Raw genomic sequence first — 18,821 nt, 5'->3', positions numbered from 1 at the left:
GGGAGTTTAGTCTCAGATGAATGAGTGACTGACTGACTTACCTGACTTTGACGTCCCCAGAAGGACAGAGCAACACTATTCCCTTCGAGGATTATCGATGAGGAAAAAGCCCCAAGTTCAAGCATCAGGTCCTCTATCCAAAGTGTATGAGAGCCCTCCAGGGATCAGTGCAGAGAGGAAAACCTCTGTCAAAAGACTTGAGACTGCAAGTTAAATCTTGAGACAAGTGCAGAGTGTGAAATTAACACAAGCCATGAGGAAAACGTGGCTGAATTTTGACTGTGGCTTTGTCAACTGGATGGCTAAGCGGCTGGACTTTTAGTGAGGAGACAGAGACATAATGCGGTTGCAACCACACCGTGGCATTTATTTACCTGTGCACATGACGTTACAGCATCCTGCCACCTACCAGAACAGAGACTGAGTGGGTACCGGCAGCCTTTATAGTTCTCTGCTGCAGGTAATTAGGAGGACGCCACCAACAATGGGGGGTTTCTCCCACACACATACAAACACCTTAACTTTACAAACTAATGAATAATAAATCTAAAACAAAATTACTATTTACATAATTACACATTTCTTATTAATACATCAATAAATAAATGACATATTAATACTCAATATTACACCACCAATAGATATCACTCCCCCCCCCCCCCCCCCCGCGACCTCGCTAAATGGAACCCTGGAACTTCATATTGGTGCGCAGGCCCCGGGGACATCTTTTGCCCGAAAACCCTGGGAGTAGGAGTAGGAGTAGTACAACAGGAAGAGGTAAATCGGCAGAGATATTCTTCTATTTCATGTTACTCTTACACACTAGACTGGCTTTGTTAAATACGGCAAGACCTACATACATCATAGCAGTTCACCACCCAAACACAAGATTATTCAGTCTCCTGTTTGCGAGAGCGCTAATCGTATTTTTGTTACAGGTGGATTGGCCAACTCCACCTGCCGCGGTGTCGGCAACACATCTTAACAAGCAACCAGAATGTATTCATGTGCAAATATAATCAATAAATATCACTGCAAAATAATCACCATGTGTAATCATTGTATTCTGTAAACACTGTGCTATATTTGCAAATATACTGCTCAATCATTACAGTGTCCTATGGTAACGGACAGTCTCCCTTACAGGCTTGCAAGGCATTTGATGAGAAGTTCTGGTTAGCATTTAATATTGTATAGTGTTCAGCCCTACAAAGCCAAAGAACAGTAACTGCACGATTAGTGAAACTGAGAAACTCCTGTCACAAAGTATTGTTGGTACAGAAGTAAACTGTATATTGTTTAGTAGCATTCATGGGTAACAGTTTTTGCTGAATATGAAATGTGAACTCCACTCCTTACCTTTGATCTTGAAAACACACCAAAAACAGTTGCTGCAGATTTGAGGAGGGATGGCTGAGATTTCCCCAACCTTCAGCACATCCTGAGAATGTTAAAAAATGTCAAACAATTTAAATTATTCCTGTTTCTGTTTGAATTCTCATTGGTTAAGGAGTCTCCAAACTAGGCTACTGATTTTGATTGGTTAATGGCTGCACTCTGGCAGCAGCACAGACCAACAGTAACAGGTACAGGTGCTAAAACAGGGGACAAGACATAATAATAATAATAATAATAATAATAATAATAATAACAACTTTATTTGTATAACACTTTTCTAAAAACAATGTTTACAAAATGTTTTACATACAATAAAAAAAGGATAGTGATGTAAAACTACCACAATTAATACAAAGGACTAAATAAACTAAATAAAACTCTGAAAATTGTAGGAAAACATACTGTGAGATGTGGAGACTGTGGCACGTGTATTGCTGCAATGTGGACTGTAGATTAAGGGAGAGTTTAAGAATTTAAGAGAAATAGGAATTCAGGAGAATCCCAAGATTTTACTGCAGAGATGATCATCAGATACAGTATCAACTTATCTTTTACAGTTTTGAAGAGAAATAGTGTTGGCAGGTAAGGTTTAGTCAAGGTTTAGCCCCTTCCTGTCTCTAGTCCACAATCCAGTAGGTGATGGTAATGCGGTTTCCAACCACCTGTAAAACAACAAACAAAGAAGCAGCAGTAACAGGCTCAAAAAAGCCTATACGTTCCGTCACGCCAAACTCCATAGAAAAATCTGGCAATTTAATATTACCTTGCCTATTGGCAAATGTAAACACATCGTAGAACACAAATAGAGACATGTTACTGATCATTAGGATGTACTCTTCAATTCGGATTATAACCAGTACACTAGACAGGACTGTTTGCAATAACATTTCAACTTTTAGAACTGGTTCGTCTGTTATTTCCACAATCTAACGTTCCGTGAATGGCGGTATTGACCAGCGGGAACCAATTCAAAAATGTGATGTTATTGAAATAAAGTGCTGCTTGGTGGATCACTTGTATGCCGAATTAAACAGAACGCCCCAACAATTTGAAAAAGCTCTGAAGTTATGTTCTGTCAAGTATGTAATTTTGCCGAAAACCAGCAAAGCACAATACATTGACAGGTTTTGACGTGAATTGAGCACATGGGCTAACGGAGAGTGCTGTTAGCCTAATTATGAGTAGGCTAAGGTATTACTAGAAAATTGTTTTGAATTAGGTGTGAATTCCTACTAAGTTACCAACGGTTTGTGTTGCGGCTGCCTGCCACTAAGCTAGCTAATATTACAGTAACCGTCTCTCTCTCTCTCTCTCGCTCTCTCTCCTGTCAAATTAGGAAGATGTCACGTGCGTCCCTTTCATTTTAATCATTCATTAAACTTGCCTGTTTTAATATCTTACTTACCAAGTCGGGCCTCCTTGTTTTCGTTCCTATGTCGCTCTCAGCTTCTCTCCGTCTGTGAAATTTCCTCCGTGAACTTGATGTACATAAGAACATATGGCATCACAAAGGCACTGTGACCTCACAGTGGCAAATTGTATAGAGAACGCTGAAGCAGTAACATGTTAGGCGTACATATCATGTATATATCATAACATGTAATTTTGTGCATTTTTCATGTTCAATGAAACAAAATGAAGCATCCTTCAACTGGTTAAAGTTGCATTCTGTCACAGCGTATTTTAATGATTATTAAGTAGGCTACTTTATGAAAAATGTATCATTGCAACTTAACTTGTTGGTTATGATTGAAGACGTACCTTTCAATCTGAATCTGTTTTGCTCCTACTGTTCCTGCTACTGCAGATGTGTATCTTTTTAATTATTGGACCCCAGAAAGTTTTTTTTTTTTTAAATAGCACAACACAAACATAAAATTCAAAGCTCATGAATGTGTGGAAAACTCATGTACTCCACACTGTATATGTTGTACAACAATGTTTGGATCCAACATGGATGTTTGTAGGACACATGCCAATTCCAATTTGATGCTGGATATTTCAAGAGTAGGCCTAATGGTTTTGAAATGAGAGAAACATGCTGTGGTCAAAAGTCACATGCATATGTTTTTTTCAGTGAAAGATATTCTAACACCATTCACAGGTCTTATACACAGCGATCACAACAGTCATGTATTTCCCCTTTCAGGAAGTAGGACCATACTGTACCTTCTATGAACCAACCAAACATAAACAGTGGCTCTCTAGGTCTTTGGCGTATATTGCAAAAAATCTTGAGGCAGAATAGAGATATTTTACTCTTTGGAGGATGAGTGAAGTATTTCAAATCAAAAAATAATTCCACTTTTTCCAGTGGAGATTCATTCCTGCAAGAATGTGTAGAAACAGTATCTTGAAACAAGGCAGAACACTTAGGCCTAATAGAGATATATCCTATTCTCATACATTTTCTGACCCTACAAGATGGGCTTCCCTAGTCTGTACCACATTTACACACTTAGTAGTCTTTTCTGATACATCTTCATAATCTATCATAATCTTAATGACATTTATACAGGTAGTAGTTTATTCTTATACATTTTCTTAAGCGACAGAATGCGTTACCCTACTCTTTTCCACATTTATACAGGTAGTAGGCTATTCTCATATACAGCTTTACCTAACCTAATTTATGCAGGTTTAGCCTGTTCTGATATATTTTCCTACCCAACAGGATGGGCTACCCAAGTCTTAAATTAATGAATAGCCTAAAAAAAAAAACTCCCCTACCCAAGTAGTACCCTACTCTAGTCTTTACCAGATTTACACACTTAGTAGCCTATTCCATCTATAGGATGGAATCTGCTACTCTTCTCTTTGGCTTCTTTCAGCTGCTACCAAAAAAAATGGAAATTATTCAATTTACAGTCTGAGGAAAGAAGCTCATAAGCCTTTGAAAAGCTGAGGTAGGTTTTGTAGGTACTTATAAATTATGTCAAACAAAGAGTCTTTGTGCTTAGGATCATGTGAGGTGTGTGTGTGTGTGTGTGTGTGTGTGCGCGCGCGCTAGTCAATGATCTAAAATGGGCTTTAGCTCCACCTCGTGGTCTATTTACGTATATTGCATTTGCGTCATTAAAGAATCACGCTAACTGCGTCAAGCTAGCCAGGACATGTCAAACTAAGACCGGAAATTACAAATTATGCCTTCAAAATAAAAGCGTAAACCCTGTCACGAAGTAAAAGTAAAATGATTAAAAAAAAAAAATCTATCAAACGTATAGGGATATATGGCTACGAATATATGCTGTGAAAATACAGTAGGAAAAAGCAACAATGGTGTTTCCATTTGGTACAAACTCCTCCTAAATTGATTTTTTTTTTTATTTCTCTCTGGTAATTTGTTATTCCAAAAAACATCACGGCATACTGTATGCTCGTCTATATGGGTTTTATTTTGAAAGTGTTGATCGGAAGTCTTACTTTTTCCGGGTAGCTTGAGTCTGATGCTCTTGACTGGTGCTCGGAATTTTGCTTTGCCAGGGAACTGTGGTTTTCGGCCATTTCTTTCACAGGTCTTTAGCCTGTTTCTCAACATTGTTTGAGAGAATTAACGTTATATCTTGTAAGTAAATAAAACTTCGGAGTGCACAAGCTAGATTTTTTTTTCTTGTTTTCTCGGCTGGCTTGCTTGCCAGCTGAATCTTCTCGACATGGACCCAGCAAGCCGATACCAAGTGGTGAGTGTGGCCAGATTAAATCAAAACACTATTTGATACCTTGGCCTGCCTGTCAATGGAAACAAGGCCTAACGACGACAAAGGCATTGCTAAAATTATGGCATTCAGTCGAAATGGGATATTTGATCTAGACTCCAAAGTAAAACTTGGTAACTTGAAATGTAATTTGAATGGTAACGTTAGCCAGTTAGTGGTGTTTTTTACTCGAATTGTTTTGACAACTTGCCATTACATCAAGCACTTCCGCATTGGCTAGGCTAACGTTAGCTAGGTAGCTAAACTTAGCCTTGTAGGCCTTGCAAGTTAACCTTCCATGAAAATGTGTTATATTATTAACTTGGCCTAATTAATAGCAATACGCTAACTTGAAAGCTCGTGTTAAGTTACATTATCGTTGATGTCAGAAAACATTTGAAACGCGTTGGCAAGTTAACAAGCTGTAGCGTTAGCAAGACAAGTAGCGTTAGCTAATCCCTAACGTAGCCAAAGGGACAAAGTTTGCTAACTAGCTAGTTACATATTTTAGCCACAGAGATGTAAGGGAACATCACAGTTGGGTAAAATTCCAAATGGCCAGTAAAAGATTCCTGTGAAGAGTATCAACTAACGTTACTTAGGGAAGCTAACATATTTTCACTCAGTTGCTCGCTAATTATATATCTCCTAGCAGAAGAGTGTGCCTCTTATCTAATAAGACATTACAATTGTATGATTCAAAGCGCTGACATTTTCGTTCTCAGTACAAAGAGGTACTTCTTCACAAGACTTCCTCAAAAGTAAAGAGTGGCTGTCCAGTTACGAAATTACCACTAGGTCTATGCTGTTAAATCTTTGGTTGTGGCCGAAAAACTATCTAGTCAATTAACCAGCAATCGTGGAGATTTTTTTCTATTCTAAAAAAATTATTTGGCAGGTGAAATAGTGGAAGTTGCTGGTGAGTTTTGGAAATCATCAGCAGCTGTGGCCAGTGGAAGAAAAAGTTTGTTCCCTGCTCTGATACCTGTGGTTCTGGGCACAGGGGTGGTAATCCCGCAGAATTTGATATGAGCCAAAGTGAAGTAATCCGTTGCTTTACCTTTCAAATCCTGAACAAGCACACATTTCATTTTCAAAAATAACCCACTCTTTGTAAACAGGAAGACTAATACCAGACCCTGTTCTTCAGTACTTCAAAACAATGAGTTTTCATGGTTTATTCAGTTACAGTCAGCAATTGTCATCATTTGTCTGTGTTTAGGCTATGTCCTGAGTCGCAAACCCAGGCCAAACTGATAACACTATCTGATGTTGACGTTTGCTCACAAAGTGTAGACAACCCCATCTTCAATCCCCCTTGACGTATGCTGTGCTCTCTGCCCCAAATTATGTTAGTTACACTTTTGATCTTTTCTGCTTGTTGCAATTTGGTCGCTAAGCAACCGTCTGTGGTTTTGCGTCAGTGTGGCCTCTGAATTTTCAGGGTTTTCCACTTCCTGTGTTTAGGCTGGGGGCAGTACAGTCGAGTCACGACTCCAGCAAACTGTTTGAAGTTACTCAGATGAAGATGCTCTGTGACGTTCCTTGACTAACCTGTTAAAGATGCAGCGATCTTTCTCAACACAAGCACACAGTGTAATAGTTCAGAAGGGCATGCACACTTTTTTCATTCCTCCCCACATCTTTCTCTCTCTCTCTCTCTCTCTCTATGTGTCTCTCTCTCGTTATCCAACTCTTCCCTAAATGATACTGAGATTTCTGCAAGTATCTGTAACTGTTGTGCTGAGAAGGCCTTGGCTTGTGTATATTTGGACATGAGGAGGCTTGCGGCTATGTTGTTAAGCTCTTATGTAATGCTGTGTGCGCGGGTGTGATATGCTCTGTCCTTGATTCTGGGCCAGTCAGCAGCCACTCATTCACTCACTGCTTTGTACATCGACCCCAAGCTGGTAGAGGTTTACATGATAGATGGTGGGGAGGGGGTGAAGGTCCAGCATTTTGAGAAGTGTATTTGCATGGTTGCTAACTAACTAAGTTTCCTTTCCTTTTAAAACAAGCACACCATGCCGTCAGTCAGTTGTTGGTATGGAGCGCACATGAAGTGACCGAGCTGTATCTTCTCTGGTAGCAGTCTTGCATCAAATGTCATTACAAAAAGTGTTTCCTCTCTATTCAATGGTGTTACACTGCAGCCAGAAAGGTGCCATCACTGCCAGAGCAAATGGAAGTTAAATAACCATATGAGCTGAATTTTGAGGTGATAATTATAGTGCTGATACTGAGAATTCATGTTTTTATTAAGACAGAATAGTCTGAGAAAATTGTTTTTTGGACTGCAACCTACCCTTGAACCATAAGCAGGACAAAAACAGGGGACATGTGGAACCAAAACTAAAATTACACTAAGTACCGCTTTGACACTAAATTACAGATGCAACCAGATACCACACCACATCTGATGTTTCAGACGCTGCCTTTATCATTCTTTTGTCCTCATCTTAGGACCAGCAACCTTGAGGAAGGCATTTGGCTAAAACATTAGAACTAGTCGGGTAAAGTGTTTTTGTATCAGTACAGTCTCCTGAATAACCGTATACTAATTCATCCTGGTCTGGCCATTGTGTTTGCCTCCAGCACTCTGCATCCAATTTCTCCTGTTTAGGTGAGCTCCACAACTTAAACCCTGATCAACTTTTTCTACCAGTTTTCAAATCTATGTGACTGAGTACCATCAGTCACGCATCTGTTTCTGTCTTGTTTAGAGATTTGTCATACTGGCATGAACAAGTTTCACTTGCTCCGCCACATTCTTCAGCGTTAGTTGTCTGATTTATGCTGGCAGTGTAATTCGTAACTACTCATTGGCTGTTATGCAAAATTGTCCTTACTAGCAGGAATTTGAATGGGGGATTGGTGGAGATGGCAGTCAACAAGAAGCACCTCAATATCCCAAAGCCACAACCTCATTTGTGTCACCGTTGTTGACCTGACATCATAATATTAGGATTAAAAAAATCACACTGGAACAACTGGGGTGTAAATTGACTTTCTCAAGGGCACCTTGACAGGAGTTGTTGAAGAGATGAGATTGTTACTCTTTCACTTTGCCCACACAGATTTCCCGCCAGCCGTTCTCTGACCTTTAGGTTACTATTGCCTCTCTGTAATTTGAGTAAGGTGTTTGGCTCTTTGGCCTGATGAAATTAATGTACTTAAAGGCCTGAATGACTCTGTCAGCTGTAGCAAGGGCAGTATTAAGCGTATTACTTTCTCAGTGTATCACATTCCTGTTACTCTTCTGTTGACAGACCCATGTTTTCTTCCAACTCTGTGTTGGCATATAATATCAAACATATTCTGTTGAGGGCAAATGGACGCACAGTACTAGAAGTAACCAAACTCTAGTACATGCTTAATAGTCACAAACAGGACTTGATAATGCTTATGGCTGAAACAAGTTCCTAAAAGGAACCATCATTATAGAGTAATAGACTTATTTTATCTGCTTCTTAATGCAATCCTGATTAGTGACAGCAGCTTTTGTGTAGCACATGTAGGATAAACAGCTGATTGATACATTCATTAACTGACTGATAACCTTCTCTTTACAATAGTAAGCATATTAGGGCATGTTCATACTATTCCTCTTTTTTATAGAAAAAGTGCAGCCTCAAGCACATTTTGTGCTGATTTTTTAAAAAAAAGAAAAGAAAACGCACATTTTGTTTCCATGACTACCTGTAGCAGCTGCTACTATCAGCAACCAGTACCAGAACCTCCAACAACAGAGCCAAGCCATGCTCCACACTTACTTACTCTTTATGATCAGAGCAACAACTAATAACAACTTTCTCCATTTTCATTCTGGTTGTTGTAGTAAACCGTTGCCAACGCACTGTGGAAACCTGCCTCGTCTTCTTAGTGATTCCATCCTCGGCTCACCAAAAATGTGGTACAAGCCACCCTTATGGATGACTGATTCCTCTGATCTTGTCTCCTCTCCCAGTTGCACAATGAGGACGACTCCTCGGAGGCCTCCACCAGTGAACAGCAGCCATCTACTTCTGCCACAGCCCAGGCTGGTACGTCATCATCCCAGGCCCAGGCCCAGGCCAGCCCAGCCCCCCCTGCCCCAGCATCAGAGCAGCCGTCAGGGTCAGGGACCCAAGGTGAGGCAGACGCCCCTCCACCCCCCTACGCCTCCATCGACCTGGGAGCAACCGCCTCTGCACCTGGTATGCAAAATAATATATATATATATCTATACATATAATGTATGTGTGTGTGTGTGTGGTGTTTTCTTTTGTAGTGTACATCTTACAATGTCACCTTTACCTCTGCACCTTTTCATAAAATATATAGTATATTTTTGTGGTAAACTTGCCCAGGGAACAGCTCTGGGAACACATAGCATTTTGAATCATGCAGATCATTAGAAAACACCCTCGCTTGCTTTTCATGTTTAGTTCCACCTCTCCTAGTCTGTCTAGAGGCCTACGATTCGTTCCTGGCATGGGAGATTCGGCTTTGAAACCAGTCTGTTACAGTTTCATGTACATGGATTAAGCCTAATTGAGTTTAAATAGTTCCTTTCAGTGGAAATCTTCATTGAAAGAAATTTCTTGGACTAGCTTAGACTAATGCGTCTTTGTAAAACTGGTTCCTTAATGGACGTATTCAGGTTTCAGCCATATGTAATTTGCAGAGCTTAGAGTTCATAGTGTAGCAACAGCTCAGCGACTTTGTTTTTCCAGTGTGTGGTTGCATGCTTGCTAAAATGGTTACAGGATTACATTCCATGGCAGTTTTGTGGTAACTATTTGAGTGCCATGCCCGGCCTACCCATGAGCCAGTGTTCATTTCCATGACAGCATTACCAAAATTATTGGCTGCCATTTTAGATATACTAAGCTAGATATGTAGTAATTCCCTTTGTAATTCTGTGTCTTCTCTGATTTGTCCACAGAGACTAGTTTCCGAAGCGATTTCCCGGTGCCTCCGCCCTACAGTGTTGCCACCTCACTGCCCACATACGATGAAGCAGAGAAGGCCAAAGCTGCCGCCATGGCTGCCTCCACTGTGGAGGTGATGCCGAGGGTGAGGACACACACACATAGTACTACTTCCCTCTTGCCTGATTTGGAAATTATAAATCTCTTCTTTGTACTTTATTTTCTTTCCTCTTTCACTTCCTTTTATGAAAATAGCATGTTAAAATGGCTCCAAGCTTCTTTATCTTAGCCTGTGAAAGCCCTTCCCTTGAAGTTTAGCCTAACTCCATGCTAAGCATAATGTTAGAATATGCAACTCAGACCTGGCTGAAATAACATTTGCAAATACTTAATGTGTTGTTCTACTTTGGTGCCATATGGGTGGGGTTTAGCATGCCAGCAAATGATAACAATCACATCTGAATTACCCCACCCCTCTGGCACTCCATGCAGGTTAAAACATGGAAGAATTACTCACAGTTAGTATTTGACCAAGGTCTGATGTGCTGTTTAACACAGCCTTGATCACATGTACTTTGTCCAATGTAGTGCTCTCCAATGGCAATTCATTCAGTTCAAATGAGAGAAATGAGCAAGCTGCATCATTGCATTAACTTTGTATAGTAGATGTTTTTGTTACTGTTTCGCCATGGGCATCAAGAGCCAAATTCAGATCAGTCAGTTATGGTTGAGACAGAATTTTTTTTTAACTAGGCCATTGTCTATTCTGTGTGTGTGTGTATTTGTATTTGTTAGGATGATGACTTCCCTCCCAGAGATGATTTCAGCGATGCCGATCAGCTTCGAGTCGGGAACGATGGAATCTTCATGCTGGCCTTTTTCAGTAAGTCGACCTGGTGTTTGATTTTTATGACTATGAGAATTTAGCAAGGCAGTACACAGTACTTATTGCTTTATACACACCAAAGTTGTGACACACTTCTGAAAAATGTAAAGAATTGTTTTCTAACATGTTAAAGTTTGATAACTTTATCCAGCTAAATTGCTGCTTATTCATGGACAGCGTATAGTCCTTGAGTGAGTAGAGTGAGTGTAATTTAATGTTTTCAATAAAGTTTATTGTTGTAAACAAGAAGTGTTATCATTCCCCTTGAGCCACCTCGTACTGTTGTGTGCAACTGCAGATATGGCGAGGAAGCACATTCTCCTGAGAGGCAGAATTTTGTGAGACATTTGGCATTAATTTCCCAATGCAGATGAATGAATTGTATGTATTTCATATTAAAAAGATGATCAAGAGCTTCTAATTTTTTCAAGGATAACACAATAAAGCTTGAAAGCTCTTTAAAAATATGAGAGTCATGGAGGTTGTGTCTACCTAGGGCGCTAAGCCAGTGTAAATACAACCATAAATGATGGGAAGCAGATTTCCGCAAACCATCCATTTTTTCCAACCATCAATTGATGTTCTGTCCTCAATGCCACGTGTAAATCCCCATATAGTCTGTTTGAAAAAGGCCTTTCTTAGTCAGTTTACATGGTCTGTCTCAGTTGCTTAACCACACTGGCGGTGTTGGTAGTCAACGGTTAGAAAAGTGTGCTTACACAGGCATACATCCTAAGTACTGTGTATCCATTTCTTTGCCCAGATCATTACTTGTTCTGTTATTTTCTGTTATTTAGGAGTAGCCAAATGTTTTTCAGTTACTTTGATGCCCTACCACATCTTTTTTCTTTCAATACACAGTCTGTAAATGAGTTGAGTAGAGGCAGTAATTCTATACAGTTCACTAAAGGAACTAAATTCAGTTAAGTTCATTTACAGTTCACTAAATTCCCCAGAGCTGGCTAGTCATGTGGTAATCCCAATGTCATCAAGGTTTGGTTAGTGTTTTGGCTGTTCATTTGTCGCACCCAGATTTAAAAATAGCTGGGTTCTATATGGTTGCACTCGTTCAATCAATAAGAGAATTTACAGTGCAAGAGTAAATTGGATTTCAATTTTGAAATTTAAGAAGAACAAGAAAAAAAACATTGGTACAAAACTGTGTACATAAGAGCCTTAGCTTGGTAAAGGACTACAATTTCCATAGTGCTTGACGCCACAGCACCATTTCGATCGACTACCTGGCTCTATGATAATTGGATTGTAACTAATTATACAGCATTTTACAGATTCCCTTAGAGTGAATGCTTGAAAGAATGACATATCAGACTTTTTCTTCTTTCAAACAGCCATGCAGGGTGTTAGGATACCAGGGCTGCTGCGGCTCTGAGGAGAGAGGGACAGTAGAACAAGTGTAAGAGCTGAACTGATAGTGTGATTGGTCGGGAGTTAGCGAGGCTTATGGGTATTGTAGTAGATGTCATGGAAATGTATGCGTCTGACGATAAAAAAGCTTATTTGTCAACATCAGTGTTGAAACATTCACAATCATTGATAACAGAAATCACTTAAAGGAGCCGTGCTTCACCTTGTATAAGTTAATAAGCCTACTTGTATTGTGTATAGAATGAAGTTGGACGGGTGGCTAACATGGGGAACATCACTTGTTGAACCACTGTACCACGTGACTTTGCAAACATGCACCTGCCTTGGGTAGTGATGGTTGCTGTTGTGTCCCTATGGTTTCACCACAAGGTGGCGGCCATGATGCAGTTTAGAGTTGAGTAGGTCTCAACATTTAACAATTTCCAATGAGGTGAGGTCTCCCAAGACACTTCTTTGGATGAGTATGAGTATATTTTTCAGCCAATCACAAAGATACAGTCTGGAACTTATTTAAGTTTTTGATAATATTGACAAATTCTTGACAACTTCGATGAAATATAAACGTCCTTCTTAACCAAGCATAACTCAAAATACAAGTTATATCATTTACAAACATTTCAAATGTAAACAATCCTTTTATAGCCTCAAAATAAATGTAAAACTCATAGTCGTCACATAGTTAGTCCTCCATCACAGGCCTCCCCATTTACATGAATTAGGTTTTGCTTGTCATTCTATGAGTAACACTTTACAGTTGCTGGGTGACAGCCATTTTAAAAGAAAAGTATTACATGAAGTATTACATGTCTACACCAAAGCTCTACTGAACTTAAGGTCTGAATGATTGTTCATGAATGTCATAGAGATGTAATGTTCAGGGTTTTTTTTTTTTATAAACCAGAGTTCATGACCAAAATTGTGCACTTATGTGTGTGTCTTCATGTTTCTCCTTCCAGTGGCCTTCCTGTTCAACTGGATTGGGTTCTGCCTGTCCTTCTGTCTGACCAATACCATCGCAGGACGCTATGGAGCCATCTGTGGCTTTGGCCTCTCCCTCATCAAGTGGATTCTCATTGTCAGGGTACGTAAAGAGTGGAGAAGTTATGCTTTTGCATTTGTAATGTACCGAGTTTTCACTGTACACTGAGCTCAACTTGGTTCCACATATTCTGAAGGCGCAGTCTTGATTATTGTTTATTATCCCTTTGTGCGTGTGTTTGTCATACAATACAAGACTCAACAATGAAATATACATATCCTTACCTCTCCTCTCTCGTTTCCAGTTCTCTGACTACTTCACTGGCTACTTCAATGGTCAATACTGGCTCTGGTGGATCTTCCTGTTGCTTGGTGAGTACAAAGTCTTACCTGAAAAAAAGTTACCATTTTGGATGGTCTGAATTGTTTTTTGAAAGTCCTTATATATGTGTATTATGCTGCTGATATCCTTTCCATCCATACTCTACAGTGGAAGTCTCTGTTGTGATGTGAGTAAATAATAACTGCCTTCGCCCTCCCCAGGTCTCCTGCTCTTCTTCAGGGGCTTCGTCAACTATCTGAAAGTCCGCAACATGTCAGAGAACATGGCCACCTCTCATAGAACACGCCTTTTCTTCCTCTACTAAAGGTAAAGGCCCTTATTCCCGAGCTCATTACAGAACATAGTGTCCTAATTGACATACTGTCATATTGCTCATCCTCTGTCAGCATACATCATACTGATTACTAACTAATATCTTCAAATCTAGTCAAGAATTGAAGGTCTGGAAAAAGTGTGGGGTTTTTAAAAGGAACATTTGTAAGAATTCTACTTTCAAAATTATGGATGATAGTGTTTTTTGTTTTTTTAAGTATGCTTTTTTTCACCCTTTTTTTCCATTTATGACTGGGACACATGTACATGTGGATGAAGCTGTAGCCCTAATGAGTTTGTCATTTTCCACAGGTTTCCACACCATCTCCATTCCTCCCTAATGTGAAGTTCCTTTCCACCCCCCCGAATGACCTGACCTAAAAGCCTTGCAGTGAAGAGAGGAGGTAGGGAAGGAATGAAGGAAAGAACTGGGGAGAGAGTGTCACCAGTCTCATTAAAAGCATAACATGACTCACTCTGAAGCTTCTACTGCTGAACCATCTCTTTGATGATCAGATCTCTTCCTGGCTTTGTTTTTTTCCCCCTACCCTCCTTTGAATCAAAACTCTTTTTTTCCACTGACCTCCCATTTTTTATGATTCATGATTATCTTTACATAGTCTGTGCTGGAATCGTCTGAAACACCAGGCCGCCATATGTGTCATATATCTCAAGAGCAGGAGTGTTGATCTGAAACCAGTTCTCCAAAATGAGCATATAAAGAGGGTTGTTCCAAGATGAGAGATCCAACATTTGAAAAAAGTGACACCTACTCTGACAAACACAAAATTAAAGCAAATTATGGCACTTGTTTTGAAGGCTAGTAGGTAACTTAAGTCCTTAGCTGACAAAGTAATACTTAAACCGATTGGATTCTCTATATTTTACCCAAAAAGCATATATAGCAACTTGGAAATGGTGTCTTCATATTCACATGACTCAAACAGTGATACTATTTCAGCACTTCCACCATGGGTAATAAGTTGGTCTCCAAAGTATGGAAAATCGAAAGAAAAAAACAAAAGTCAAAGCAAAAGTCAGTGAAATTTTACCTTGCATTGAATTACTTGCCTCTGATAGTCTGCATACACCACTACAGTAAGAAACGGTAATATTATCAGCCTTGAGCTGAATGATAAATCTCCAATCCGTCTGGTGAAGAATTTCATAATGGAAAATGTGTAAGAACCAATTCACCAGTCATAGTGTGTGTGCTCCCTAACATGTCATCCTCTCCACCCTGACAAAGCTGAAAATTAGAAGCCAAAAAGGCAAGAGGAAAGATTTCCGCCTTGAGAACGCTCACTGAGGGGAGCAGGGGCGCGAACCAAGTCGGCTAGGGCTACAAATGTGCGTCAAGTGGATGGGGAAAACCAGAGATATTCATTGATCTGTTTACATATCAAGGACTCTGCAGTTCTGTTTAGTTTCAAGACTGAATGCATCAAACGTTCCCAAGGCGCCTAATTCCTGTTGACTCTCTTCTTTATGTATTCTCTTTTGCTATACCATGGCCAGACACGGCTCAGAATATTTAGAACACAGGAATGAAAACATTTTATATTCTTTTAATTGAAACTATAGGCCTGCTGATCATCCTTTCACGTACCCAGTTTTTGTTTTGGAAAAAACTGATCAACTGAATTAATGTATGGGCCCTGACCTGAGAACTTTTGGCCCGCTCGCTAAGACAGGAAACTGTACAAATTGCCGTTTTCAATTATTTCTGAGTTGATGAAAAATTTATAGACTGACAATTTCCATCAGGTCCAGGATGGGAACCCTGATCTAGAATGCCTGAACTTGTTACATAAAGAAGTTGATGCTAAACTTAACTCTTACCTGAACCTCATTGGAAACCTTATGTCTAACTCTAACCTTGAACAGACACACACACTTAAGCAAAAAAGCTTTTCAGAGATTGCAGTTTTTCACTTTCTGATTTCTCTCGACTTTCAATGAGAACTTTGTCATGGTGGTCAGGCCTATGCAGTATCAATCTCCGTCCATCATGACATTATTTTTAGAGGAGGTGGGTAAACTTTGCCACCATGCAGCCATTGTACATTTAATAACAGACTTCCTGTGATGACAGTGACTGCACCCTCTCTATTCCTTGGTCGGCAATCTCTGATTGAATCAAAGGCAAATAAAAATAATGTTTCCACTATGCTTGCCTAACCACCGGCTGTCTAGTGAAACCAAAACTGTATATCATCTGTACTTGGCCATATTTTACAACAAAGGATAGACAATTCCACAATTTATCATACCAGTCCTTCTCAGACAGCTGTAAAACATGATATACAGCTTTAAAAATTGTTCTACAGGTCACCTGAACTCGCCCGTGATATTACAGCAATAGAGAAGAGTGTGTTGTTTCATTGGTTGACATCATGCTTCATACGTGTTGTTTTTCTCCAAACTGATTGCCAACTATGTCTGGCAAAACAGTATCTGTAAGCTACCATGGAACACAGCTTATCAAAGGAGGTACTTTGGTTAAAATAGTATTTTTAGGCCACAGTGGAGTGCAGCACACACAGTCAAGCACCCTGGCTAAAGTAGAATCAGTGGAGAGTGGCACAGAGGCAGGACTTCATGGCAAGTGAGTCTTGTATGCATTTCCCAACTGTGCTGTCATGGAAGTAGAATAAATAGGGTTTTACAGAACTGTTACTCGCCAGGCTTGGGTAAAATAATCTTTGAAAAAAAGGGTCTTATGCAATTTAGTCCTTCGTAAATACCTAATTGTGAATGTAAATTCCTGTGATAATGAATTAGCTATAGTTGAATTGTTTAGTCGAGTGCATCAGAGGTGGAGTTCAATCCCAATCTGAGATCCAAATCTGCCATCAGGTCCAGAGTCAAATGGTTAGGAATTTTTGGACAAGGCTGAGGTGCTATCGATTGAACAAGCAGTCCTTCTGAATCTTTGTAGACATAGAGGCATCACATTATCACAATAAAGAAATTTCATTTCTTTATTATTTGGGTTTGATAATTGTGTACCCAACGGACTGGACTGCACAGTCTTGTCAACAAGATGCTTCTGATTGATCTCAGAGATCCACAAAAAGTCTCTTAATAATAGAATCAGAGGAAAAAACAATATAAGATGAGCAATGCAAAACTAAAACTAAACTTTTTAAAATGTTCTAAACCATTTTAAATATGACCAGGTCTGCATGTTCTGCATGATTTAGAGAAACCCTGTCCTACAGTAGTTCTACATGTGGATCTCTCTCTGGGATTTGGCTTGTTAGGACTAGATTAAATTACAATTTCTTTCTGTCCTTCTGACTTCTTTCTGTCTTTTCATGGAGTGAGAAACTAGCTCCCATTGAGAAGGTGGCAGCACAGTGAATGCTGCAGTTGGGTTGTGTGGAGAAAACAGCCACCTTTTTATCATGTGATAAACTTTGAACCTGCAACATCAGAATGATATCACAAGATATCACATTTACACGTGAGCGTAACAGTGATAAACAGGAAATTGGGGGGATACTATCCATTGTGAATGGACTATGAGTTCATAAGGTTCATAATGTCTATGATCATGTGCACCATGAAAATGGAGCCCTACTGGACAAAGAAAAAATGCTTTTTGATGATTTCTTTTTGTCATGTTTTCATCCAGAAAATGAAATGTATATACCAGCTTATGCCAATTCATGATATTTGCACTTTCAAGAACTTCTGTATATGATTTGTGAATCTGCTTAACTTGATGTGGTGGGTAGACAAAATTATCTTAGCCATCCAAGTTTTTCAACTGGAATTCTTAATCATCCCAAATGGATATTTTGCCTTTTGCACTTTTTATTTTCAAAACTATAATATTGTTATTGTGTGTCTTGTTTCATTGCTTTTAGCCTAAACTGTGACAGTTTAAGTATTGCCAAACTTTTTTTAATGCTACAATAATGATAGTTTTTTTCCACTCATGAGTCATATCCCACTAAAGCCTCTTTCAGCAATATCAACATCTTTCAATGAATTAAGCTCTGATGCATGATTTATGCACCTGATTGAGTGGGTTAATACTAGGACTAAAAGGTTAGTAGTACAATTACATTTATTTGTAAATAAAAGAAGAAAAGAGACAACAGCCAAACTATTTTTGTCCAAGATAATCCATATAACATCCTCTGGAGCAGATATGGTTGTTATGCATTTATGTAACTGGAATAAAACTCAAAGGTGATGTCTTGCAAAAATGCCAATAAAGTTCAAAAGCCTGTCAGTCAAGTTTTATGTTTGATTTGGGGTTTTATGCACCATCTTGCTACATGGCACTAGTGGATAAAATTATGATGATGATGTTGAATAAATAACAATTATACTGATTAATGACTTTGCTCTCATTTGTGTATGAGATTTTTTTTTTAAAAAAAAGCTCTGCCCGTGAATTATGCAAATCAAATGGCTGATTGATTGATTTTGTGTCATGTCTAAAGGATTGAATGATAAAACAGATATTATCCTAAAGGTCATTGCAAAAAGGAGGTTTTATGGTTATTGATAATAAGCAACATGGAGCTAAATAGTTTGCATTTTGTCATCCACTGTGCCCCAGTCATTTTAATGGACAACTAAGAAGGGCGACATTTCTTCCAAATTTTGCGAATGCATAGTTAAAAAAGGTTAGGCAGGCACTTGGCATAAGAAAACTGGAGTCAAGTGGAACTTAAATGTGCATTTTGGAAGCAAAATACTGAAATTCAAAGTGATAAATGTGATTTGACATTACTGATTTAAAACAAAAAAAAACCTATGCAAGCAAGTATTTCTGATGGATCCTCCTAATTGTTAATTTTACTCATTCATTTTAGGTGTCCACATTTCAGTCTGGGAGGATTACACACTTGTTGATAGGCCACCCAGTCAGTCATCAGGCCCATTCTATT

The 18,821-nt window shown here is 39.2% G+C and overlaps 1 protein-coding gene across 1 annotated transcript; it reads left to right on the top strand.

The window, feature by feature from the left end:
• Positions 1–4,873: 4,873 nt before the first annotated feature.
• Positions 4,874–18,260, top strand: ndfip2 (Nedd4 family interacting protein 2). The gene is made up of 8 exons (XM_071524134.1): positions 4,874–5,078; positions 9,061–9,289; positions 10,021–10,151; positions 10,802–10,889; positions 13,235–13,359; positions 13,562–13,628; positions 13,800–13,905; positions 14,224–18,260. Exons 1-7 carry the CDS (start codon positions 5,052–5,054, stop codon positions 13,901–13,903), a joined length of 771 nt encoding a protein of 256 aa, XP_071380235.1. The 5' UTR covers positions 4,874–5,051; the 3' UTR covers positions 13,904–13,905; positions 14,224–18,260.
• The last annotated feature ends 561 nt before the right edge of the window (positions 18,261–18,821 follow it).

This window comes from Centroberyx affinis, unplaced genomic scaffold (assembly GCF_046629955.1).
Source record: "Centroberyx affinis isolate AG114_WGS23_722 - 3 ecotype Tasmania unplaced genomic scaffold, CSIRO-AGI_Caff_v1 ptg001155l_1, whole genome shotgun sequence".
Taxonomy (NCBI): Eukaryota; Metazoa; Chordata; class Actinopteri; order Beryciformes; family Berycidae; genus Centroberyx; species Centroberyx affinis.
Note: the sequence above shows the minus strand (reverse complement) of the source record. Positions and strands in the feature narration are given on the sequence as shown.

Excerpts from the sequence above, each read along its gene's own strand:
- ndfip2 (XM_071524134.1), top strand. The coding sequence starts at position 5,052 with ATGGACCCAGCAAGCCGATACCAAGTG. Across the intron at positions 13,360-13,561 it reads AGTGGATTCTCATTGTCAGG|TTCTCTGACTACTTCACTGG; the intron begins GTACGTAAAGAG and ends TCTCGTTTCCAG. Across the intron at positions 13,629-13,799 it reads GTGGATCTTCCTGTTGCTTG|GTCTCCTGCTCTTCTTCAGG; the intron begins GTGAGTACAAAG and ends CGCCCTCCCCAG.